Below are 26,001 nucleotides of genomic sequence, written 5' to 3'. Positions count from 1 at the left end.
CTTTCTTAAGTTCCTTCCTGGCTACCATATACTTCTCATGAGCCCTTCCTGTTTCTTGCTTCCTATATCTAATATATGGTTCCTTCTTCCTCTTCACTAGTTGGCTGACCTGTTTCGTCAGCCATGGTTCCCTTTTCCTACCATTTTTTACTTGTCCCAATGGGACAAACCTATCTTGAAGCCAGCACAAGTGGTCCCTGAACTTCCTCCACATTACTTCTGTGCTTTCACCCTTCAACATCTGTTTCCAATTTATTCTCACTAGTTCCTGCCTCATCCCTTCATAATTAGCTCTTCCCTAGTTAAGCACTTTCCCAGTTTGACTGTTTTTATCCTTTTTCATAACTATGTCGAAGCTCAGGGAGTTGTGGTCACTCTCACCAAGATGCTCTCCCACAGAGAGTCCAACCCCTGACTAGTTTCATCCCACAGAACCAGTTCCAGTCCGGTCTTTCCTCTCGTCGGCTGGTCCATATACTGTGTCAGGAATCCTTCTTGGACACTCCTGACAAATTCAGCCCATCTATCTCTCTGGTAGTCAAGAAGTGCCAGTCAATATTAGGGAAGCTGAAACACCAATAATTACAACCCTGTATTCCCTGCACCATTCCAAAATCTGCCGCTTCTCTGCTCCTTGGGGTCCCGATGGCTATTTGGGAGCCTATAGACTATTCCCAGCACAGCGATAGCTACCTTCCTATTTCTGACTTCCACCCACACAGACTCAGTGGACACTCCCTCTGCAGCGTCCTCCCTTTCTATAGGTGTGATACTATCCCTAACCAGTAATGCTTCTCCCCCCTCCCTCATCCTATTCTTTTTAAAATGCCTAAACCCAGGTACCTGCATCAGCCAATTGGCTTCCTCCAGCCAAGTTTCAGTAACAGCCACAACATCGTAGTTCCCTGTACTGATCCATCTTCTTAGGTTCATCCCCTATATTCCTAATACTCCTAGCATTGAAATAGACACATTTCAAACCATCTAACTGGCTATCTTTATGTTTTGTCCCCTGCCTGTCCTTCCTCACCAACTCAGAGCTTTCATGCATAATGGTTTTGTCCTTCTACCTTAGTCTCTGCCCTCACACTTTGATTCCCACCCCCCTGCCAAACTAGTTTAAACCCTCCCCAACAGCAGACATGCCTGTCAGAATATTGGTCCCCCTCCAGTTCAGGTCCAGACCTTCCTCAGAAGAGATCCCAATGATCCACAAATTTGAATCTCTGACCCTGGCACCAACTCTTCAGCCACACATTCATCTGCCACAACTTCCTGTTGCTACCCTCTCTGGCGCATGGCACAGGCAGTAATCCTGAGATAACCACCCCTGTGGTCCTGCTTTTTAACTTTCCTAACTTCCTATGTTCCCTCTTCAGGACCTCATCCCTATTTGTATCTATGACATTGGTCTCCATGTAGACCACGGCTTCTGGCTGCTCACCCTCCCCCCTCCAGAATCCTATGAACTCAAACAGAGACATCCCTGACCCTGGCACTTGGGAGGCCGCATATCATCTGGGAGCCTTAATTTTGTCTTTTGCTACTTCCCTCTGTTTAACAGGTAGATAAGACTTTAGGGAGTGGACTGGCTCATGGAGTCCCTTCACAATGGTCAGCACTTGGAGGACCCTGATACCTGGAAATCAAGTAGTTATCATTTTTCTTCTATGCTTGACCAAGTACAAAAAAGATCATATTGTTTAATAGCTGATAGTATTTCTTTTATTCTGAGTTTCACTTAAGCTATAAAACATTTTAAAATACAATGAAACATTTAAGACTACCTTCAAGAAAAGGCACAAACCCTTGTTCAGTGGAAGTGTGTGCAATTGTTAGCTAATATCTAGTGTTGATAACTGAAGCCGAATCCCTTCTCAATATCTCTGGGCTAGAAAGTTTCAAGTGTGTGGCAGGATTTATCAGGATTCCAGTGTACAAGCCTTGTTGTGCCCTGCTTAGAAAGTGTGGTTCACATCAGGAATATGGGTGAACCTCTGCAGATTTGCCCGAGATGGTGTGAATGAAACAGTGGAACTGCTAAGCCCTCAAGCTAAGCAGTCGTAGGACCAGCTAAATACCTGGCTTCAAGATATAGGTGGGATCATTTGCTTGTTCAAAGTAGGCCTCCCTTCACTATAATCATAGATCACAAACATATAACATTGTTCTGATGTCATCATCTCCTAGAAATACCATAAAAACATCTGAGAACAGACCAAATCCGAGATCATTCTCACTCTAGAGGATTAGCATCTTACAATCTGTACTCACGCTGTGTACAGGTAAAATCAGGACTTTACTGCATCCCACCAGTGCTGCAGTAATGCTTGTCGCAGTCAGTTTTCTGCCATAATTGACCGCTCAGGTTCAGATAAGGAGAAACATTTGGGTGAGCCTCAGATGTTAGACTTTTTAAACAGTTAAATTTAGATATACAGCATGGTAACAGGCCCTTTTCGGCCCACGAGTCAATTGGCCTACAGTCCCCAGTGCATTTTGAAGGATGAGAGGAAACCGGAGCACCTGCAGGAAACCCACGCAGGCATGGGGAGAACGTACAAACTCCTTACAGACAGCGCAGGATTTGAACCCGTCCCAATTGCTGGTGGTAACCGCTATGCGAACTAATTTTAGTCACAAGTAAAATTTAATTCTGTTCTTTAAAGTTTTGGTCTTCTGCATCTGCTGCATTCATTGGAACTCTTACAGTGTATTAAAGTTTCTAACTATTACATTGCTTCGCCCACTGTGTTAAGAGGGTCCCACTGTTAAATTTTCAGTGAAAGTTCCATGGATTTAGAGATCTCTGTAACTTGTTTTGCCTGTCAACCATGCCTTTGAGTGAACACCTAATAATGTCACTTTCCTGCATGTATGTGACCAAGCAGATGTTGAGGTGGATCTGATTTTGTGTGGTGCACAAGGTTAATTTTTTTTCGATTCACAGTTGATGAAGGAATTCTGTTCAAGGTTCTAAAATTGTTTTATTGGCATCAGAGCACAAAGAAATGCATTTTATATGTTAAAAGTCCATTTCTATTTTGTGATTGATGTAGATGTGCAAGGGTTAACTACTTTATGGATAAAATCTGAAATGGCTGGCATTGTATCAGACCCCAGCTTTTCACAATGTGGTGACGTGTAATCTCAAGGCAGCTAGGAGTGGGCAACATTACCTCTGACATATTGGAGCTGACTGGTGTTTGTATCATGGGGTTTAATGTGGACTTATTTGACTTCTGATGCATTGCTTGCACAGCAGAGTACAGGCACTCAGCTAAACTAGAGGGCCCATTTTGAAAAGGGAATAGCTCAAAGGAAATGGTACAGATTCTATGAATGGGATTGAGTTTATTGGCTGTACAATTGTGTTTGGAGCTTGTGCTCAAATTGTGATTGGATTGTTTCAAACTAGCACCTTTTCACCTCCACTGCTCGATTCTAACCTCTAAGGGAACGTCTCCTGCACCCTGAATACCAGAGAAGAAAAGTTAGTGAGAAGCTCCATGTCTGGCATGAACAATTGGGGAAGCAGCAACCATTGTTGTGGTTGGATTCAAAATTATGAGAGAAAAGGACAGTGTTGCTATACCCAAGAACGTAGGATTGGAGGAGGCAAATTGCAATAACAATTTAGGGTTGGGATGCAGCCTGTTCACAGAGACACCAAACAGTAATGTAATCGATTATAATGCAGAAAGGTTATAAAATATTAACTAGTAAAGGATAGAATTCCAAGTTTTAAGCTTAAATTTCAGATTGTATTGCTTTCTATATTCTAATCTTGTAATTTTACAAAAACCCTGAATAAATCATAGATTTAACTGTACTGAACAATAATACCAATATTGGGGACAGTAACGCAGTAAATATTGTATTTCGATAATTAAACACCAGAAGGTGTGAGATTTATCACACTTTATAAAAGCAAAGATTGACTTTATTTTCTATTGGTAATGGAATTGGATGCTTGGGTGCTTGGGTATCAGTTTAAAATGATTGAAATATTGACATCAGAGTGGAGAATGAATTTCTGTGAGTTGCAAAGAATGAGTTGCCACATGGAATAGATGAGGCAAAATCAGCTTCCTCTCCAAAGGGATGAGTCATTTAAATATAGAACTAAGGGTGAAGAGGTGTCTGGTGCAATTGCTGTTGATTACCAGAGTGGAGATAGTGTACAGAACCCAGGGTTTTACCCCCATTCCCAGACTCTATTGGGATGACCACCTTGAGCATTTGGCAAATGTAATGGCCATTTATAACTGGAGCTGAAATCCAGCAGAGATAATTAATGCCATCAGAAATTCAAGGACAAGTTTTCCATAATTTGGGATGTGAATATTTAACTGAACTTGAACTCTGTGGGAGAAGAGCTGGGCATTTTCTTTTTGGGCTTGGGAGATATTTAAAGTGGGGGGGTTGGAAAAGGAAGTGCTGGAGGGGTAGCAGGACAGTGGGGCTAATTGATTCACTCCCATTGAAGTGCTGACATGGCATAACAGCCTGAATGACTTTGTGTGCTGTAATTTACTGACGTGAGCTTTTAACATGTGGTCATTGTTACACATTGGATTGCCATCTTCTCAGTGTTCAGGAGCCAAATCACCATTTAGAGGCTGAGTCCCAGTAGTGAAGTCATTCCTTTCCGAGCATTACTCACACTCTTGCCCATTTATCATTTTCACTGTTTCTCAGCTGTTTCCTATTCTCGGGTTAAAGCACAATTATTCGAGTAGAGGAATAATAATAAAATGTGGGGGGAAAAAGATGGCACAAAGACAAAGAATTTACACATAGCCTTAAAATTATATAGCCTTGTTCAGTAATATAAACAAATGATCGTTCTCTTGTAACAAGTTAAAAAGTTCCCTCTATTCCTACAGTTTTATGTGGATTGGTATCACATGGGACGGCAGAGGTTGGGCAAACTCTGTGCTAATTAATTCGAGCAGCAAAGTTGAAATGGTAATAAACTTATGCTCCCCATTAAATAATATGTATATGTGTGTAATAGTCCATACCGTGCAAAAGTCTTACGTGCCCCCCCCTTCCATTTTTGGCCCCAGCCACTTGACTTTCCAAAGTCCCGATGCCCCAAACGCGAACTTACCATCTGGAGCTGACAGTATGTCCATTCGAGCTCCCGATGCCACAAATGACACAGGTACTTGATTCAGTCAAAGAAAGAGTGCATGTAATAGTCGAACCCCTAAATTTTACTCTAAAAATTGGTCCACAAAATTATACTATTATACATGTATATATGGTAACTGAAATTATAAAGGCACAATTTAATGTCGTGTTCTAGATAATCACATTGATGGGGCCCTTTTTCCATGACAAAATGACCCTCTGTGGCAGAATAAGGGTTAAATGTTAAAGGTTCAAGTGTGTATCATATAGTGGAGAAAACTTGTTCTTGATGCCTGAAGAGATGAGAAAGGCCATCTAGCCCATTCGTCTGGAACAGCCCGGTTTCTGCAAACCATTCATAAATCTTCAACCTTGTCTTCCAAAAGCTTACGAAGAGATGTATTGCATGTTGATGATACTTTGAGTGAAGCCGAAATTCCAACTTCAAGACTATTTGCTGTACAAATTTGAACAACCCAGCTTTTCCTTTCTCTTTTGAAGCTCTGGCCTTGAACATGAGGGTTTAATTTGAATACTGTTCTTGCACTAAATGTGCCAACCTTGCATGAAGCACTCTCCCTCCCTCTCCATTTTAGAGTGTGCAAATTCTTTTCTTTTAAACATGGGAATTCAGATGGTGAGCAGATGGGTGTGGTGTAGGCTTCTGACCATTGCTTTCACCCCAGACTGACAGACAAATGAGTAGAAAAACACGTGTATCTGCATGCACTTGCACAGAATCACACACAAACACGGATAAGCACACATGAGGACGTGCACAACACACAGAGAAACCCACATAGGAACAGATACATGCACTCAGCCAGAAATGCACATGCATAGACAGGGATTACAATCCTGCAATGCATTGAGGTATCCATTTCTCTTCATAATCTTGATGTTTAGATGTCACTAGGGTTTACTTTCCAGCAATTGAAAAGTGTTCCTTTTCCAGTTGTTTTCTTTAACCTTTTGCATCCTCTCGCTCAGTTAGCTCAGTTCCTTTCTCTGTTTGACTCACAGCATCTTAAAATTAACATCTTTAGTTACAATGTCATATTTTATACTTTGAATTGCAGTAACAAGTTAGAGTAGTTAAAAGTATCAAACAATTTACACAAAGCAGATTGTCCCCGATGATAGTGCGGTGTTTTATCACTTTATCTGTTGCTGCGGCATACAGTTGTAAAGTCAGGGGATCTGCTGTTCCATTCTTCTGAAGAGCTAATCAAGTCAAGTTTATTGTTATCTAATTGCACAGGTACAACCTGGTGAAGCAGGATTCTCCGGTCCTCGGAGCAAAACACTCATAACACACATATAATACATAGGCAGGACAAGTGTTCATTTTTATAAATAAATAGATAGATTTTGTTCCGTAAATATGAGTCTCAGATAATCAGTCTGAGCAGGTCCTTGGGTCATTCAGTGTTCTCACTGCCCGTGGGAAGAAGCTGTTCCTCAGCCTGGTGGTGCTGGCTCTGATCCTCCTGTATCTCTTATCTGATGGGAGCAGCTGAAAGATCCTGTGTGGAATGGGCCTCTTCAATGATTTTGCACGCCCTCTTCAGACAACAATCCCGATAGATCATGTCAATAGTGGGGGTGGGGGGGGGGGCAGTGGAGAGAGACTCCAATGATCCTCACTGCCACTCTTGGTCCTGTGGATTGACCTCTGATCCATTTCTTTGCAGCAATCGTGCCACAATGTGATGCAGCCGGCCATGATGCTCTCAACAGAGCTCCAAGGCCGGTAGCCTTGCCTGCTTCATTCTTCTTAGGAGGTGCAGTCGCTGTTGCGCCTTCCTGACAAATGAAGAGGTGTCGTGTTCAATGTAAGTCACTAGTTAACTCCAAGGAAACTGGTGCTTTTCCTTCTCTACGTTACAGTGGTGTTATGTGAAGTGGAGGGTGGTTGTTCCTGGTCCTCCTGAAGCCAGTGATCATCTCTTTCATCTTGACAACATTGAGACTCAAATTATTACTCTCTCACCATACGAGTTTTTCCACCTCTTCTCTGTAGTGCAACTCATCGTTGTTGCTGATGAGGCCAACGACTTGTGTCATCTGCAAACTTGGTGATTCCTTTGGAGTTGGATCTGGTGATCCAGTTGTGGGTCAGTTAGCCCTGAGGTGTGCCAGTGCTCAATGTTCTGTGACCAACCTGACAGACTGTAGTCTTTCCGTGAGGAAGTCCAGAATCCATTTACAGAGACGGTTAAAACATGCAAGTCTGCAGACACCGTGGTTGAAGTAACAACCCAATGCTGGAGAAACTCAGCAGGTCAAAGATTGTACTTTATATACAGGTAGCAAAGATAAAGATGCATAACCAATGTTTCAGGCTTTTGTAAAAATTTTTTATTTTTCACACTATGAACCATATTAACCAAAATACACACAAACATTTCCCTCTTGAATATACACAGTGTCATTTTCTCCCCTTCTCCCCCCCTCCTTCCCACCCCCTTCCCTACCCACTAAACGTTCAACATATACAATACAATAAACCCATTAAACAATGTCATCACACAATGAAAATAAACAAGAATATTGAGTCCTCTACTTTTACACACTGGATCAGTTCATTTCGTCTTCTCATTCTGTCATTTTAGGGGATGGAGGTCTGCGGTAGGACTTCTCTGTTGTGTTCCATGTACGGTTCCCAAATTTGTTCGAATACTTTGATGTTATTTCTTAAATTATATGTTTTTTTTCCAATGGAATACATTTATTCATTTCTATGTACCATTGCTGTATTCTCAGGCTCTCTTCTGATTTCCAGGTTGACATTATACATTTTTTTGCTACAGCTAAGGCTATCATAATAAATCTTTTTTGTGCTTCATCCAAATTGAGGCTGAGTTCTTTACTTCTTGTATTACTTAGAAGAAAGGTCTCTGGATTTTTTGGTATGTTGCTTTTTATGATTTTATTTAATACCTGATTTAGATTTTCCCAAAACTTTTTCACTTTCTCACATGCCCAAATTGCATGTACTGTTGTTCCCGTTTCCTTCTTACAGCGAAAGCATCTATCTGATACTGTTGGGTCCCATTTATTTAACTTTTGGGGCATGGTGTTCTCAACCTGTGTAACCAATTATATTGTATCATGTGTAACCTTGTGTTTATAGTATTTCTCATAGTTCCGAAGCATAGCTTTTCCCATTTTTCATTTTTTATCTTTATGTTTAGATCTTATTCCCACTTTTGTTTGGGTTTACAGCTTATTTCCTCGTTCTCTTTCTCTTGCAGCTTGATGTTCATGTTTGTTATAAATCTTTTAATTATTGTATCTGTAATCACATATTCAAAGCTGCTTCCTTCTGGTAACCTCAGCCTGCTTCCCAATTTGTCCTTCAAGTAGGTTTTCAGTTGGTGGTATGCAAACATTGTACCGTGAGTTATACCATATTTGTACTTCATTCGTTCAAAAGATAATAGAAAATTGGTTTTTGGCAAATAATTTATTCTTTTGATCCCTTTTCTCCCATTCTCTAAAGGAAATGTTATCTAATGTGACCAATGTTTCAGGCTTGAGCCCTTCATCAAAGTATGGAAAAATGTTGGCAGGTGCCTGTACAAAATAGTAGGAGGGAGGAACATGGTCCCAAAGGCAGGAGGTAATAAGTGGAACAATAGCAAACACAGGGAGGGAAGGGGTGAAGAGGTGGAGGAAAGAGGACAGTGGGAACGGGGAGGGAGAATGGAGATTAGGTTAGCAGAACTGGAAAAGTTGGTGTTAATGCCATCCAGTTGGAGAGGGCCCAGACAGAAATCAAGTGTTGTTCCTCTAGTTTACAGGTGGTTTTTGTGGGACAGTACATGAAGCCATGGACAGATATGTGAGTGTGGGAGTGAGATGCAGAATTGAAATGGTTGGGCACTGGGAGATCTCTCACTGATGTGGATAGAACAAAGGTGCTCAGCAGAGACGTTGTAGAGTCCCAGCGAGGACAGCTTCTTCACCAGCCTCTGGGGAATGATTGTATTAAACGCCGAGTTGAAGTCAATGAGCAGTCATTCTCCAGGTGAGTCAGGATGCAGCGAAGGGACAAGGTGAATTGAAATGGGTCCAGCATCTCTGGGAGGTGTGCTTTGATGTGTTCCACCAGACGCTTGAAGTATTTCATAATGTTGGAGATCAGCCTTTGCTTTGACTCCAAAGCAGAGAAATGAATTGGAAACCTTTTGATAGTGTTGTTGTTGTTGGACTGATTGTGCAACGTTTCTCAGCATGATGAAGTTAGTTAAAATCTTGCATTCCACGTAGATTCTGGTTCAGTTCTGTGCTGAGTAATGCATTTAAGCTATGAACCTTGGAATCTACATGAGCAAGTGTGAAAGGTTTGATTGAGGTGTGCATATGGTGGTGAAAAAGGGAAGAGGTTGGAATGACTTGGGAATTCCATTGGATTGTTCCCTGGTGATCAGTGGGAAAGTGACCTTTAGACAGCAGGATGAATTGGTCTGCTGGCTAACACAGCACATTAAATTCACTTTGGAGAATTATGAGATCATGGATTTAAGGAAGGAAAATGAGCCAAGTGAATGTACATTAAATGAATAATAAAAATGGTAAAGGAAGAGATGTTCCTGCAGTGCTGAGCCATTGATCGCTGAAGGCACTGATGGAGCTGGTTGAGAAGGCACACGGGATGTTTTTTTCCTTTATTGGCCAAAAGGAAGATCATGCTGGAACTGGAGAACTGGAGGACACACGGAAAGGCTACAAGGATTCAAGAGAGTCGAGGATTGAAGGAGGCTGAGGACAAAGCTCTTTGGAGAAAGAAAGCTGAGGAGAGCTTATCGTGAGGTACAGGAATAGATTTTTTGCCCAAATGGATATGTGGGCTAAATGTGTTGCAAATGTGTATGATTTTGTGACCAGACAATGGAAATAATGCAGTTTTAGGGTTAAATTTCAGTTTACTTGGTGAATTTTAAAATGCAATAGAAAGATTTGTCACTTGCCCTGTTAATGGACAATGTTGGCTGTTGATTAAAGACAAGCATTTGGATTAGCAAGCTCCTGCTTGATTACTAAACCAGGCAGGAACTGAATGAATGTCTGCGCTTCCATACTGTGTTCACTGTCCAGGAAAACATCATCTATAAAGGCATGAATTCTACCATCATATCAGTGTTAATCCATATAACCATATAACAGTTTCTGGCATGGAAACAGGCAAGCTTGTTTTGCTTTTGAATGGAACTCTGAAAAACATGTTGGACTTGTTGGATATATGTACATATGGTATGCAGCCTTTTAAGACACACTACCCATTCCTGTACTTATCAAGCAACTATTGCCCCAGGTGTCAGTCGGAATTTGTTTCTCTGCATTGCTGGAGTTCACTCTGGTGGTACGAGTATGATTTGCCTTTATCCAATCCTCATGATGTAACAGACTTCCTGATAATGATATTTCAGTCAGGCCAATGGTTCAGTGTTAATTTTCAAAGTTGAACCTGGGTGAGGCAGTTCATGGTTATGCTCTGAAGATTTTAAAAGATCTGGTGTTACATTCATAATTTTGTAGGAGTTTATTAGGTGTTTTTATTTTAAAAAGGACTTAAATTAGAAAATTAGAATGTGGAACACTGTTCTACAAGGAGTTAATAAAGCTAATCAAACATTTGAGTAATCGAAGAAAAATATTGTATGTTGAAAAGAGTGTAAACTGGATAGTGCTGTGTAATTGAGATGCAACACTATATTTTCTTAAGCTTGTCACAATTTTCACAAGATATAGGCGCAGAAGTGGACCCATCAAGACTGGTCCATCATTCTAATCATGAGCTGATCCATCTTCCCACTCAGCCCCACTGCCTAGCTTTTACCTTGATGGCCCAACTAATCAAATACCTGTCAATCTTTACCTTAAATACAGCCATGGACCTCGCTTCCATAGCTGCCTGAGGCAACAAGTTCCACAGACTCAAGATCCTCTAAACTAAAGAAATATTTTGGTTTTAAATTGATGCCCTTTTATCCTGAAGTTGTGCCCTCTTGTCCTAGAATTCCCCCACCATCTATGTTGTACATTTGAAATGAGGTCCACCTCATCCCTCTGTTCTCCAATGAGTACAGTCCAAGAATTGACAATGGTTCCTCATATGCTAACCCTTTCATTCCCTGGTAACATTCTAGTAACCACTACACCAACTGTGCCATGGGTAGCACAGTTGGCATAATGTAACAGTGCCAGCGATCGGCACCGGGGTTCAAATCCTGTGCTGTCTGTAAGGAGTTTGTAGTTCTCCCAGTGTCTGTGTTCGTTTTCTGGGGGCTTCAGTTTCCTCCCACCATTTGAAACGTACTAGGCATGTAGGTAAATTGGGTGTAAATTGGGCTGCACAGAGTCATGGGCCAAAATGGCCTGTTACTGTGCTGTATGTCTAAACTAAAATTAAATCTTCTCTGAATCCTGTCCAATGCTACACAGTACTCAAGTATGTCTCACCAGCAATGTTCCCTCTAAGTGGTGCGCCTGCACACACTTGCACAAAACCGGCCATGCGCACACACGGCTTAGAGGGAACACTGCCCCTTAGTGCTTTATAGAGTTTCAACATTAGATCTCTGCTCTTGTATGCTATCCCTCTAGAAATGCATTCTCCATCTTCACCACCGACTCAACCTGGAGGTTAACCTTAGGGTACCCTGCATGAGGACTCCCAAGTCCTTGCACATCAGAACTTTGAATGTAAATAAGAGTCTGGTAATCTATTTCTTCTACCAAAGTCCATGATTGTACATTTTGCAACATTGCATTTCATCTACCACCTCTTTGCCCATTCTCTGAATCTATCCAAGTCACTCTTTAGCCTTTCAGTATCATCAGTACTACCCACCCTGTGGAATCATCTGCAAATTTAGCCATAAAGCCATCTATTCCAAATAATTTATAGACATTGTAAAGAGAAGCAACCCCTATACCGACCCCTATGAATGCACTGGTAACCAACCAGAATAAGATCCCTTTATTCCTACTCTTGATTTCCTGCCAACCAACCAATGTGAGAATCCTTCCCGTAATTTCATGGGCTCTCACCTTGTTTAGCAGACTTATTTCTTTTTTTGCTGAAGTGATCCACTGACAAAGAAGCTGCAGCTTCTTGAAACTCTTCTGTACTTCAACCAGTTGTCGACCAGGTTAATGATGGTTGACATCCCTGCTCATCTGAAGCTTGTCCACAGCCAAAGACACTGTTGCACTTATTCTGACCAACAGGGATGACGGAATAATTGTGTACACTCATGCACATAGAAGTACATCCAAAGTATTTTGACTTAGTTACTTGTGGATAAAGCACAGATACCCAGAACAAAAATCAAATTGTTATAATTTACAAAAACTCTCTGTAACCACTTTGGAGAGTTTATTTTACTGACACAGCATACATTGGGAAGTAGAGGCCTCAGCTGAAATGAATTACTTGGAGCGGCTGCCTCCTGGACAGAGATTTAATTTCTAGTGGGACTGAAAGGATTGACTGCCACACTGCTCCAATCAATCTATCCTGGTGGTTGCTTCATTGCGCAACTAATTGAGACCGATAGCAGCTGCATGCTCTGCAGTCACAGCCTCAACTTTGGACGAGCAGCTCAATTGATGTGTTCAGTTTAAGTTGCAGAAATAGTCAAGAGTTAGTGGTTGGTTTTCCCTGGGCTCTCGAGGGTGCTGACTCTTGCAGGGAGATGTTGCTGTGGGTTGCAGATGTTCTTTGGTAATCTGCAAAAAGATTGAGCTCTCCCCTTGGATACAAGAAAAATTCCAAGTATGCCTGGAATCAAAGAGGAAAACCTGATGTTGCTTGATGATTGGTGGTTCTGGTCCAGCACCACTATCTGCCAAATACAACAATTGTATTTCTTTACATTTGGTTACGTATAGATTATCGTCTTTGCACTTTCCCGAAATCTATAAAAAATTCAGTAATATTCCTGAAGCCATCTGGGAGTTGGTTCCCCTTCTTGAAATGGAAGATTTTTAATTTCCCTGTCCCAAAAATGGAGTTGCACTGATAGTAAAATCATCTTAGTTTGTTGTATTAACTTAGTTGAGGTGATGAACTTGCATTTACAAAATTTTTCCTGAGTTTGCAGAGAGTGGAGGAAGATACATTGGGGTAGAAATTCATTCGCTTTCAAGGAGTGTGCTCCAGGGCAGGTTTTCAGGAACACAATAATGTAATGGCGTAGATACTTTCAGTTTTCAAATATCTGCTTGTGTGAAAAGTGGCATGGCCAATTGCAACCCTCTAAATAAAGGAAGTTAGTACAGTTCATGCTGATGTGAGTGAGAGACAGGGAGAGAGGAGCATTTCCCTCCCACTTCTTGGTTTATCCTCCTGGGCGAGATGTACCACAGGACAGCGGTCCTTTGTGCCAGGAGAAACCTAGCAAGAGTTGCTCTGTAGTAGTAGCAGTCCAAGCAAATATAGAGCAATGCAGATAGTATTATCATGACTTTTCCAGATATGTTGCGGTGACTTGTTCACATCACACATCTGCTAGTGATGTACATTTCCACACAGCATTCTCCACCTTCTTGCATCACTGACGGCGAAATCCCTGCAACATCCAGCGTTACGCGCATTTATCTAGTCAGCCAATCACAGCAGCCGGGGGTGGGGTGTGGCCGTCTTCGGCTCAGACAGTAGAGGCTGGGCTCCGTGGCCCAGTGTCATTTCCATGGTGCGCAAGTATCCTGCGGCAAGTTCATATAATTCTCTTATAAATCTCGACTAGGTCAAGGTACTGGTGAAGCTGCATCTGGAGTACTTACTGCGGGCAGTTCTGGCCTCCTTACTTGAGACAGACCAGAGGAACTTCACCAGGTTGATTCCAGAGATGAGGGGATTAGCCTATGAGGAGAGATCGAGTCATCTGGAGCTGTACTCGAATAATCTTATAGACAGATACAATTATGAAAGGCATTGATAAGATGGAGGTAGGTAAGTTGTTCCCAGTGGTGGGGGAGACTAGAACGAGGGGACACAGCCTCAAGATCCAGGGTTTTAGATTTAGGACGGAGATGAGGAGGAACTGCTTTTCCCAGAGGGTGGTGAATCTCTGGAATTCACTACCCATTGAAGTAGTGGGGGGGTGGGGGGTGGTGAGACACCTCAGTAAATATACAACTCCAATTATCCAAAATTTAAAAAAAATTCTGATAAATGATGATATCAGAAACAAATCAGAAATCCTAATTTGTCCGAAATTTTTCCGGAGCCGAACTGACCGGTGACCTCGAGCTCCCCCAGTGGCGGCAGCAGCGGACCTCAAGCTCCCATGCAGGAGCGGTACCCTCGGGCTCCAGACACGAGCGGGGCCTCGGTGGGGAGGTATCAGTGATTGGTGTGGCTGGCATTTTTTTTTTGGTGAGAATTACACATTATTTTAATGCTTAAAAAGCCTAACCTTCTTGTTTGTTGTTTAAACACTGTTACAAGTGATTTGCTTTTGCTAATGGGTTGTTTTTAAAAAAAAAGACTAATTCTCCAGAAAAAAACGTTTATCGGATTATAGACCCAGTCCCGAACATTTCAGATTATTGGAGTTGTACTGTATTTAAGACAAGGTTGGAAGGATATTTACATAGTAAAGAAAATGCAGGTAGGTCAGATTAGGCCTGATCTCATTGAATGGCAGTGCAGGCTTAACGGGCTGGAAGGCCGGCCGACTCCTGCTCCTATTTCTTGAAAATTCTGCTAATTTGCACAGAGCAACTTCGTAAACAGCATTTCCATGCTATTTGTGTTCTTTTTATTGTAGGCTCAGCAGGGAGAAACCTTTGTCACTTTCAGAGGACCTTCAAGTGCAACATTAACTCTATTTCTCTCTCTCCAAGTGTAAACATTACTGTCTTTGCACATTTCTGCTGAGTCTCTTCCTTTCTATCCTAGTGGCCTCAGTGAAGCACCAGTTGAGATGCTGGTATTGTGAGGGCAATAGATAGATTCACAAGGGGAGCTGCAATCAGACAGAATCCTCTGTGCCAGCTTGCCAGAGGATGACCCCACTCAACACAACTGAAGGCAACAGTGGAATGAGGTCTCTCTCTCTAGTGACGTTCAGAGGTTCTGAGGGCCTTTGCTACAGAGTAATCTATGTGAGTAGCCACTAGTGAGGTCTGAAAATCCAGGCCTGCTGAAAACATCGAGCATCAAGATCATGAGGGACTGGAAGTGCATTATCTGCACAAGCACGACACACCTGTAAGTATCCAGTTTAATTTTCAAGAAATGGTCATTACAGTTCACTCTGGATAATGTACTTTTAATTTACTCAGCCCTGAAATAAACAAGGCTGCGTGGTTGAAGTTCATTTTTGAATGCTGTTTTACTGCACATAGGAAGAGTGTTACATTTCCCCACATTATATTGATTAAAGAATGGCCCTTGTTCTTTCAGGTTTACCCAGTTGGAAGTTGATAGCCATCTGGCCAAGTGCCTTTCAGAGAGCACAGGAGACGTGATGTGGTAATTACTTGGCTGAAAGATGATGATGTTAATGTAGCTTTTGGACATAATTCAGCTGGGACTATAACTAAAATGCTTGAGTTTGGGAGCTGAAAAATGAAGACTGCATTTGTGTTTATACTCCAGCTTCTTTGGATAGAAACAAAGTTGCTATAAAATGCCCAACTATTCACATCCATCTGAGTTAGAGCCTTCTCCATTTATTGACCATCTAAACCAGCTGTGTTCAACATAATTTTATCACTTTGAATCAGGTCAGAATGCATCACATAATCATTCAACACAATTATGGTTAGCAAAATCTTTCTTCCTTAATGTTTTTTTTTTGGATATTATTATAATTTTTTATTTTTCACTGTGAACCATATCAACCAAAATATATACAAACGTTTCTCATTAAATATATACAGTGGCATTTTCTCCCTTTTTTTCCCCCCTACTTTCCTTCCCCCCTTCAAAACCAATAAATATTTAACACATACAATACAATAAAACCATTAAACAATGTCATCACATTTTCCTTAAAATGTTGAAGTGATTTATGCTTTTACATCATCTGAATGCAATGACTCCATCCTGGGTGCCAAGCATCTTGCAGCACAGTGTACCTGTGCCCATTAGTCATTTTTCAGCTTCCCTAGTGTTTGTCATTGCATTATTTGCAGAGGGTTCACAGCTAAGCTCATTCAATCAATCTACACACTTAACACCTCTGGCTCAGAACAGGATATGCCCAGATGACTTCTGAGTCCATAACTAGGGTCTGGTGAGACTTATTTATAGCACTTGTACTGAGAAACTGGGGTTCACCCTTCATTGGTATATGTTACAGAACACAGAACATTACAGCAGTGCAGTCCTTTGGCCCAGGAAATTGTGCTGATGTCTAAATACTGAACAAACTAAACCTTCCCTATCTTGCACTGAAAACCCTCCTTTTCTTGCATGTATGTGCCTGTTTAAGAATCTTTTAAATGTCCCTCTAGTAACAACCTTACAATGCACTCCAGCCACCCACTGTTGTGTGTGTGTGTGTGTGTGTGTGTGTGTGTGTGTGTGTGTGGTGTGTGTATATGTAATATAAAATTACCCCAGACGTCTCCCTTAAACTTTTCTTCCCTCACCTTGTACAGATGTCTTCTGGTATTTGCTACTGTTGTCCTGGTTGGGGGGGGGGGGCGTGCGGGGAGGGAGGGAGGGAAGTGGTGACTGTCCACCCTATCTATGCTTCTCATAATCCTGCAGACATCTATTAAGTCACCTCTCATCCTTCATTCCAAGGTCATGCCTCATAAGGCATTTTCTCTAATCCAGGCAGCACCCTGGTAAATCTCCTTTGCACCCTCTCCATCTCTTGCACATCCTGTAATGAGGCAACCAGAACGGAACACAGTATTCCCAGTGTGGCCTAACCAGACTTTTAGAGATCTCAAACATCACCTCAGGGCTCTTGAACTCAATCCCCTGAGTAATGAAAGCCAGCATACCATAAGCCTAAACTACCCTATCAACCTGCATGGCAACCTTGAAAGATGTATGAATTTGTACTCCAAAGTTCCTAGATTTGTCCACTGTTAAGAATCCTTCCATGAACTATGTACTCTGCCTTCAAGTTCGACCTTTTAAAATGCAGATTTTACCCTTATTTGGATTGAACTCTATCTGCCACTTCTCTCCCCAACTCTGTATCCTATTGACGACCTTCTAAACTATCCACTTCTTTGTCTACAAAGTTGATGTTCAAAGCAGGGCTGCTGGGTATTTTCATATGGATGGCTGGAATGGTGGCCAGATCTTCAAGAGCCATCTTCTGTAATAGCTGCAGGGGAAATTGGGGAGAGGTAAACATAAACATCCTTGCATGGGGTCATTCACGATGTAATCCAATGCACCAATTGAGACCTGTGTTCAGTGGTACGGCTGATCAAATTGGCACACATTGTAGTGATGACAGAAAAAATTCAATCAAGTTTCCATATGCAGGTTTCCCCTGCTATCCGAAAGTAGTGTTCCTATGAAACCTTTAGTAAGCCAAAATGGCATAAAGTGAAGAAACAATTACCATTAATTTATATGGGAATTTTTTTGACCATTCCCAGTCCAGTTTTATGCTAAGCGTAACACCCTTGCGAGCTCTCTTAGGCTTTTCTGATACCGTAGGACACATCGTGCTAAATCAACACAAAGCACAGATGCTCAGAGACGCAGTTCAAAGCTATGGTGGCTTGATGCTGAGTGCAGTTCCCAGGGAAGGAGCTTGGCGGTGCCACTCTGCTGCTTGGGGTGCATGCGGACTCTATAACGGCTCACGGCAAAACAAATGCCAAACACTATTTTCGCTTTTCGCCTTTTTTCGTAAAAGCGAAAATCCACTTTGGATTTCTTTCGGTTAGTGAAAACCAGTCCTAATGTAGGTCTTTCGTAAAAGTGAAGTGGTGTAAAGCACACTTTCAAAAATACCTGTAGTTAGCAATGAGAAAAGGAGCCTGCCATATGCTGAGAGTTAAACATTGAGGTCAGATTGCAAAGATATGAATGAACAGCTCCACAAACTGCTGCAGTGTTTTTATGAATGATAAACAAAGGTTGCAGGTTACCCCTGAGTGCATCAGTTTAATTTTGGGAATTTGCAGAAATGGCATTGTGCAGGTTATGATGTCAAAAGCTACGTAACCATGAATGACGTATGGACTTTAATTGACTTTAATCTGCTCTAACCCTGGGTAAATTGCTTTTTGCATGATCTGCATGTTAAAAAAGTACGTATGATTTGATCCATTTTCCAGACAACATTGTATCCCCAAATATGTTGAATTCAGCCCTGTGACCTTCCTAATCTGTGTGGTTGAGCTAATTACTGAATATTTATTAACCCATATGAACTGAAATGTGATGTGAATAATTAGTTTATAAATAAACCATAGAATATTAATCTTTTGTTGGTTATAACTGACAAAAGAATAGTTGACGTTAACTTTGTGTGTGAAACAGATCAAAAATGTTAGATGTCACCAATGTGCCCGAGTTTCGCTTTTAGAGCATCACTTTTAGAGCTAGTATGGGCTGCAACCATTCACAGCTTTGGAGAGATTGGGTAGCATCAGCTGGAACGGGCTGTACCAAATTCATTACTTTGTAGAGGAGAAAGGTCATTGAGTGCTTTTTCCAGGGACACAGGTGGTGAGGGAGTCCTGTGTGTGGAACACTGAAGGAAAAGCACTTTATGACCAGCGACCACTGGGCAGAAATGACTCGTGTGATAATGGACAATTTGGCTGATTCTCCCTGTCAGGGGAATTATTGAACCTCGCTGTGACCACTTTGACTGACCTGTACCTGGGTTGGAAGCCTTGTGGAAGTCAACGCGTTTCGCTTTCCACATGCAAAGGGGAGTTGTGACGATCTTTCCTACGAAAGGATATTTCTCTGGAAAAAATGCAACGAGAATTTTCAACGCTGGTTTTCATCAGTCCGGTCAGTCAGTCTCTCCCATTTACTTCGTGATTCCTTCTGGGCCTCAATTTAAAAGTCTACATTTCGACAATAGGTTTCTAAGACTGGAATGACTTTTCAGAATTGTGCCTAAGCTGTAATGTTTTGGGTATCTCTCTGACATACATAGTTGGGTTTGATTTGACTAATGTGTTGTTATGAGTAGTTATTAATATATAGTGTTTTAAAAGAAAACTATAACACTACCTTGGTGAATTTCCATGGCTGCTGGTCTGCAATGTAACAATCTATAACCAATATTTATGTCCAACTGTTCCTTACAAGCTGAAGAAGCAGAAGAATTTGTTTAATTGAGAAAGCTGTAGAGCTTCCCATCAATATGGCTATTTTAGGGAGTGAATTATTAAAAAAGTTGGGGACAATTTATCACCAGGTCTGGACACATGGTTCAAAAAGTAATGAAGGTGATCCTTGCCTTCATAAGGAGGAAGAGCAATGTAAAATATAAAGGGGAACTTGCAGCACCAACACAGGCTGAATAATATCAAACTGCTGGGACTGAGCACGTTTTCTGTTGTCAAAATGATTATTGAATCTGGTTCCCGAGAGGAAGCCCAACAGCACCATGGACATTTGGGCATAAACAAAAATGAAATTCAGACAGTGATAAGTGGATCTTCCAAATTTGCATAATCTTTTTTGGATAGATAATTAAAAAATATATATATTTTGGTAATGAGGAAAAATTACATTGGTTATGGAACAGGCAGGGTATTGTGATCATTTTCAATTAAAAATATGGTACTGCTCAGTCCTTTGTATTGTCATTTATTATAAAGGGGATGACAGTGGTCCACATCAAAATGGTTTAGCATTGAGGGTGTGATGGCCAGAGGAGTTATCACTTTCTAAAGCATACTGCAGTGGTCAAATCAGGAACTGTCTTCATTGGTTCTGCTTGTAATTTAAAAACTTTCAGTTAACTTTCTTTCTCGCCAAGTTATTGCTATTGAATGGAGTTTGGGTCACTGCCTTGTCAGCTTTTCTTTTCGCTAGATACTCAGTCAGGCATTCGGCAAGTTGTTGAGTCTCTAGAGTCTTTTTTTTCTGGAAAATCTTTGGCAAATTTCCCAGCCACTTAACTGTGGTTCAACAGGAGGCACTCAAAACAAGCATTGCTCGTGAGCTGTCTCAAATTTTAGAACTGGGTCAGTGTTTTGTGCTTGGATTGGAAATTTGTATTATTTACAAATATAGAACCTGAGTGGACTAAATGATACATGATGACACTTTGGAGGATGGAAGCTGATAAATTTGGAGTATAAACTTTACCCCAAAATTTGAATATTCATTAGAATCTGGGGGGAAAAAAACCCCAGGAGAATAAAAACTCAATGCTGGCCAGGTGTTATTTTGCCAAGGTCTGCCCAGTTTTCAGCCTTGTACAGATTACAATGTGCCACAGACTCACCAGTAAGGTTTCATATGGAAGACCATCTGTAAGAACATGTATCAGATTTCCAGAACCGAGGGATACATTTCTCACAAGTCTCCTGGACAGGAGTTGTCACCACTGGTGAGTCTTAGCATTCTGGGGCATGTTGTAGTCTAAGTCACAAGACTGAAAACTGGGCAGGCCCTCACGGAGTGGGATCTATACTAGATGCTTTTCAATGATGTTTATGGATTGGTTTCATTTCATCATTTACCATTCTAAAACATTTCACGTTGGAAGAAGGTTGTGACTTTTAATCACGTTTTGAATATGCAACCAGAATTTTCTTTAAATGGAAAGCTCCCAATTCCTTATTTCTCATCCATGCTGGGAAGTGGTTTCATTTGTTTTTTCTCCCAGAATTTTTTGAAGAATTTACAAAATAATGTTGTAAAAGGGTTGCTCCCTTGAAGGCTGAGCTTGGTCCAACTCCTCCTCCAGTCTTTCCAGGAGTTGGAATACCTGGATGCGATTGTTGAAACACCAGTTTCTTCCTTTTGGCACACATCAAAATAAAATTAGTGAATTTAGCCTGGATTTGTTGCTGAAGGAAGGTTTTGTTCACGACATGAGGGATAGTGAATACAATTGAAGACAGTCAAAAACCAATAACATGAAACCGCTCTATTATCAGGTTAATGGGAAGGAGACTTGCATAAAAGCTATATAAAATGGAAAAACCCCTTCCCCCGAATTCGAGGTGTTCAATCTGGCAACAATGACCACTGGTAAGTTTCACTTATTTATTGTTCCTTGCCAGGAGATGATCTTTTCCTTTTTGTAGCATTGTGACGAATGGTATTCCCCATGAAAAATTGATGCTTTACTGCATCTATGCTATATGTTTTTTACAGGTAGACCCCACTTTACAAAGGTAGAGCATTCCTGAGAAACCATTGGTAAATTTAAAATTTGTAAAGTGAAGACCCATTTTGGTTTCTTCATATAAGTAGATTTTGTAATTCGTGTACAGTATTCGTAAAGCAGGATTTACCTATATTTGCATAACTATGGATTCGTTAAAGCTCAACCTTGGTGGGGGGGGGGGGGAAATACCTGTACTGTGAGAGTACATAAATAATACTTACCAAACCTGGGTTATTACTCTAACCTAGAAGCACATCCCTATGGAATCAGTTTTGTTTTGCTTTCACTAGAATCTTTAATTCAGATGTGTGAGGCTAGTCCTGTACATAACTGGTTAGATCAATTCAACAATTTCCTGCACAAAAAATGACCTTGAATTTTTTAAAATTAGCTATTTTTTATGAGAATAGGCAAGAACAGTACAATTCACACCCATAAATCAATTGTCATTTATACAAAATAACTACAATGAACATTTCACTATTTTACAGTCATTAAATTAGCTCTAATTTCTTAAGGACTAATCGAAGTTAGACCACTGTACACTTGCACCAGAACCTTATTAACAGGTCAGACCAAATTGATTATTTTTCCTTAGGCACGGTTAATTTGCTAAAGTTGAGTGCATACAGCAAGTAAAACTCAAACATTGGTAGTAATTTGGGCAGCATTTATTGTTTCTTTTGTGACCATTTCCCTTCTGTTTCTCTCCCCCCCCCCACCCCCCCACCCCACCAAATAGTGAACAATCAGAAGAAAAATAAACGCTCAAAGATTTCAGTGGAGAAGAAACCATTTTAAAGCACTGATGATTGGCAAAATAATTATTTGGACATTTGAGATAAATAATAAAAGGAACAGGCGCATGGGGCATTGATACACATGGTTTGGTCAAGGGCTGTATTCAAGGATGGGAGATTATTTACAATTTTAAAACATTTGTCTTTAAAATGTACAAATTCCCAAGGGATTCGATTTAAAAAAGGAGCCCAATAGTGTAATGAAGGATGCTGGGAAATGGGCCTTCAGTTGGATGCCAGTGGGGAGGCAGGCACGATGGGCTGCAAACTGTGCTTGGATTTCTATTTTTAAAAATGGGCGTGGAACACAAATGAGTGAGTTTTATTTTCTTTGCTCCACCTTGACACAGGTGGCAGGTTTCTATAATGGAACGAGTTTTTTTTTAAAGGTGGACCCCTGGTGAAGTGAGAAGAGGCAGTGTTTAATTAGTACACTTCTTAAAAGATTAAGAAAAGACACTGGTCTACTGACAAGCCCACTGACTATGGCACTGCCATACTTTTTGTTTTTTTTTGGTGGAGGAACTTTTAATTATTTTAACTTTCATCTGCCAGATACACAAAAGGGCAAGCAAATGACATTTGGCAACTGGTCTACAAAGCTGACTAACCAAGGAGTCCATGCTTCAGTAACACACGGCCCAGTCTAGTCACCAAAACTTGTTAATTTTGGTGACTAATCCCACCAGTAATATTAACCTCATTTTCTTTTAAATGCTGATGACTTTCTATAAGTTTCCATTATTTTCAGTTTCTTAAGAAAAATTGACATAGAATTTGGAGCCCAAATAGACCTGGCTCTGTGCTTCTGTTTATTATATTTATAGACATTAGAAAGAGAAACAAGGATAGATCTAACACCTCCACCCAGTAGTTGCTTTTAACAGCACTGGTTATAATCCTATCCTTTTCTGAATTGCCTTTGGAGATCATACATCCATTTAGCCTGACCATGGAAACATTATATTAGCACATTGAAATCACATCTTCATAATTTTCAAATTTAAAAAATGGAATACTTAAAATATTAAAAATTTCCCCTTCAGCACAATACCATCAGCCTCAATGATGCACGCATAGTTTACAAAGCAAAAATGGAGAGGAATGAACTAGCAAATGGCGGTGCATTTGGCAACAGAAAAACCACTGCTTTACACGTCAGTTTGCATACAGACTTCTAAAATTGGCAGCCGGCCTAATATCCGGTAATGTCATAGACCAGATGGTTAAAATCTGATTGGCTAAGATGTGTGCAGTTCCAGTCGGTATATATAATGCCATGGATCCTCTGATTAAATTAAAGGATGTGGGTGAGTGTGTGAATTAATTCCATCGCCTGCTATGAACCTAGTTTTGAACAAACTGTGCTCGTGCTGGCCGAATGCCAGATTTTTGTACATCCTTTTATCTTAAACACGATTCTGCAGTTGTGAAGAAAAACAGAAATTGAGCAGATCCAGAAAAACAGAATACGTCTTTGCCTTTTCTCCCCAAACAGAACTGGCTTATATCTTTAGTTTCCTATGGACCTGTTTGTGCATTTCCAGGATTTTTCTATTAAATGATAAATTTTCTACTATTTAAAGTTAATCCTTCAATTGTGCAATATTGTGAGTGGAACACAAACAATTCACTAACTCAAGCAAAACAGAACGGCCATGATTAACAGATAAAAAAGCATTTTCTTGACACTGTTTCAGAACTGAAAATGTGGAAATTAAATCATTGTGTAGTTATTTAAATAGTTTTAGTACAGAATGCTCGTTAATCATTATTTATCATTAACAGTGAGTTGATTTTCACATTCTTCAGACTAAAGCAGAGCAATGGCAAGCCACGGACCTCAAAATACTGAACTTTTGTCCACATACGCAATTTAGAGACCGCCACACTCCCCTCTTTTTAGAAAGCAGCAGATTGCACGGTTTCAAATATAAATGATTAAATAATCTATGTACATTGATGGATTGTGATAGTAATCTTAATACAATGTTCTTTCTGACATCCCTGTAGAGATTTATCCTGGATTCTGGTTATATCTAATCTTTAAGAGAAATAATTGACATGGTCAGAGAACATTTTAGGCACTTCACTGTCTCAAAACAAATCTTTGGAATCCACATACAGAGTTTCCTAATTTCTGGATTCGAAGCAGTTTCAAAAATAAAAATAAAGTTGTTTAGAAATGTGAGGGTAGAATTTGATGAAAAATTTCCAATTTCATGGCTTCTGCATAACCTACTGATTATAAAAACAAAACCTCTTTCATTTGCTGGTTTGTTAGCTTGATATCTAGAAATTAGGGAGTTCAGATTATTTATTTTCCAAGTGCCCTTCCAGTAACATTGGTTGCAATATTTATTTAAGGGATAGAAGATGGTTTGCACTACTCTAAGCTCTTAAAGGCAGCATTAATCAGTCACCATTTCTAACAATCTTTTGTCTATTTTAATACAGTCTTCAGACGGGAGAAGGATGTATACTATTATATTTCATTGCAAGTCTTAAATCCTACTTTTTAAAAATCCTAACAAAATGAAGATTTAATTCCAACAAGTAACACTTGTCCAAGTCTAGCAAGAAACCAAAAGTGGTTTAATTTTAGTTGCAATCTATGGTGCAATTTAACAGAAAAGCTTGGTATATAATCATGAACAGTTCACTTGCTTCTAGCTGTATATATATCTTACAATATTTAATATGATAAAAACATTAATTTTTTAAAACCAGCTGTTCCATGGCATTATATAATATAGCAGCAATTAACAAGAATTGTGATTCATTGGTTAATAAAGTATTTTTGGATTAGATCTCAACCACCCAATATTACAATAGGATTAATCCAAGTGTACATTATTGACCAACCGTGCACAGATATCTTGTATTTTATTGCTTACATAGGTTAGAGACAGTGGTTTGTAAATCACATGAGCCAGTTGTCAAAAGGCAATCTCAGGTTAAGGTGTAGATACCCATACTACTGTTCTTAAATAATATAGTACATTCCTTCTCTTGAGGTCAACCCTCTGAATATCTACTTATAAAGAGAGAGAAAGTGCAGTGTCTCCAAGTTCCTTCATAGAAACCATCGTGTAATTCCTTATTTTGAGGGAACAAAAGGAGTTTTCTTTCACGGAAGCAGGCACGGGTCAGACAGTCTTCCCTTCACTGACAAAATGCCAGTTGAATCAGTGTCCACTTGAGAAGGAGACACTGTGGCTGTTTTATGGAACTCTACCATTGAAACACCCTTCCTTTGTGTTGCTCAAGCAGCTGTCACTATAGTTGGCAGCACTCTTGGAAAACTTGCACCAGATCCACAACTTTGCATGCGGGTAGGTTTGGGAAAAAGTTACCAACTTGAGAAGTCAAAATGGAGTCTGAAGTTCACTGAAGCTGACCTTTGACAAATGAGGTAAAACAGTCCCACCTTCAAATGCTGCTTGTTCATACAGTTTCCTCTGATGACATCAGCAAAGGGTTAATATATTCAAATCCCTCAAATTCTGATTGGTCAATTCTTTTTATTACATCCCTGCAAGAGTGATTTAAAATAAAAAGTTGACATTGAAGTAATATTTAAATATGACAACAATTTGAATGTGAACTCTGTGGACAAACTTAAGAGATTCAGCACTCTTCCATGCACGCACGTTACTTGTAATGTGCTGTAATGAGAAAAGTTCGATTTGGACTTTGGTTGTGCCATATTGGTGAATTTCTGGACTATTGGATGATTTTCCCATTAATAACCA

At 40.3% G+C, this 26,001-nt stretch overlaps 2 protein-coding genes across 7 annotated transcripts in view; one reads left to right on the top strand and one right to left on the bottom strand.

The window, feature by feature from the left end:
• LOC138752965 (uncharacterized) overlaps window positions 1–24,938 on the top strand; it is a 36,599-nt gene extending 11,661 nt beyond the window's left edge. Inside the window, exons 4-6 of the mRNA XM_069915565.1 lie at window positions 15,563–15,631; window positions 18,801–21,307; window positions 22,189–24,938. Of these exons, the coding sequence (XP_069771666.1) occupies window positions 15,563–15,631; window positions 18,801–18,840 (109 nt within the window). The 3' untranslated portion in view covers window positions 18,841–21,307; window positions 22,189–24,938. The remainder of the gene's footprint in view (window positions 1–15,562; window positions 15,632–18,800; window positions 21,308–22,188) is intronic.
• Window positions 18,970–26,001, bottom strand: part of prkcz (protein kinase C, zeta) — a 279,023-nt gene continuing 271,991 nt past the window's right edge. For 4 of the 6 annotated variants that reach the window (XM_069918552.1, XM_069918548.1, XM_069918553.1 and 1 more), the window contains one exon: window positions 21,882–25,781. In XM_069918552.1, the coding sequence (XP_069774653.1) occupies window positions 25,694–25,781 (88 nt within the window). In that variant the 3' untranslated portion in view covers window positions 21,882–25,693. Of the gene's footprint in view, window positions 19,058–20,840; window positions 21,074–21,881; window positions 25,782–26,001 lie in introns of those variants that run through there. The other 2 variants (XM_069918551.1, XM_069918549.1) reach the window with 2 other exon arrangements.

Source organism: Narcine bancroftii, chromosome 2 (genome assembly GCF_036971445.1).
Source record: "Narcine bancroftii isolate sNarBan1 chromosome 2, sNarBan1.hap1, whole genome shotgun sequence".
Taxonomy (NCBI): Eukaryota; Metazoa; Chordata; class Chondrichthyes; order Torpediniformes; family Narcinidae; genus Narcine; species Narcine bancroftii.
This window is presented reverse-complemented; position numbering and strand designations above follow the sequence as displayed.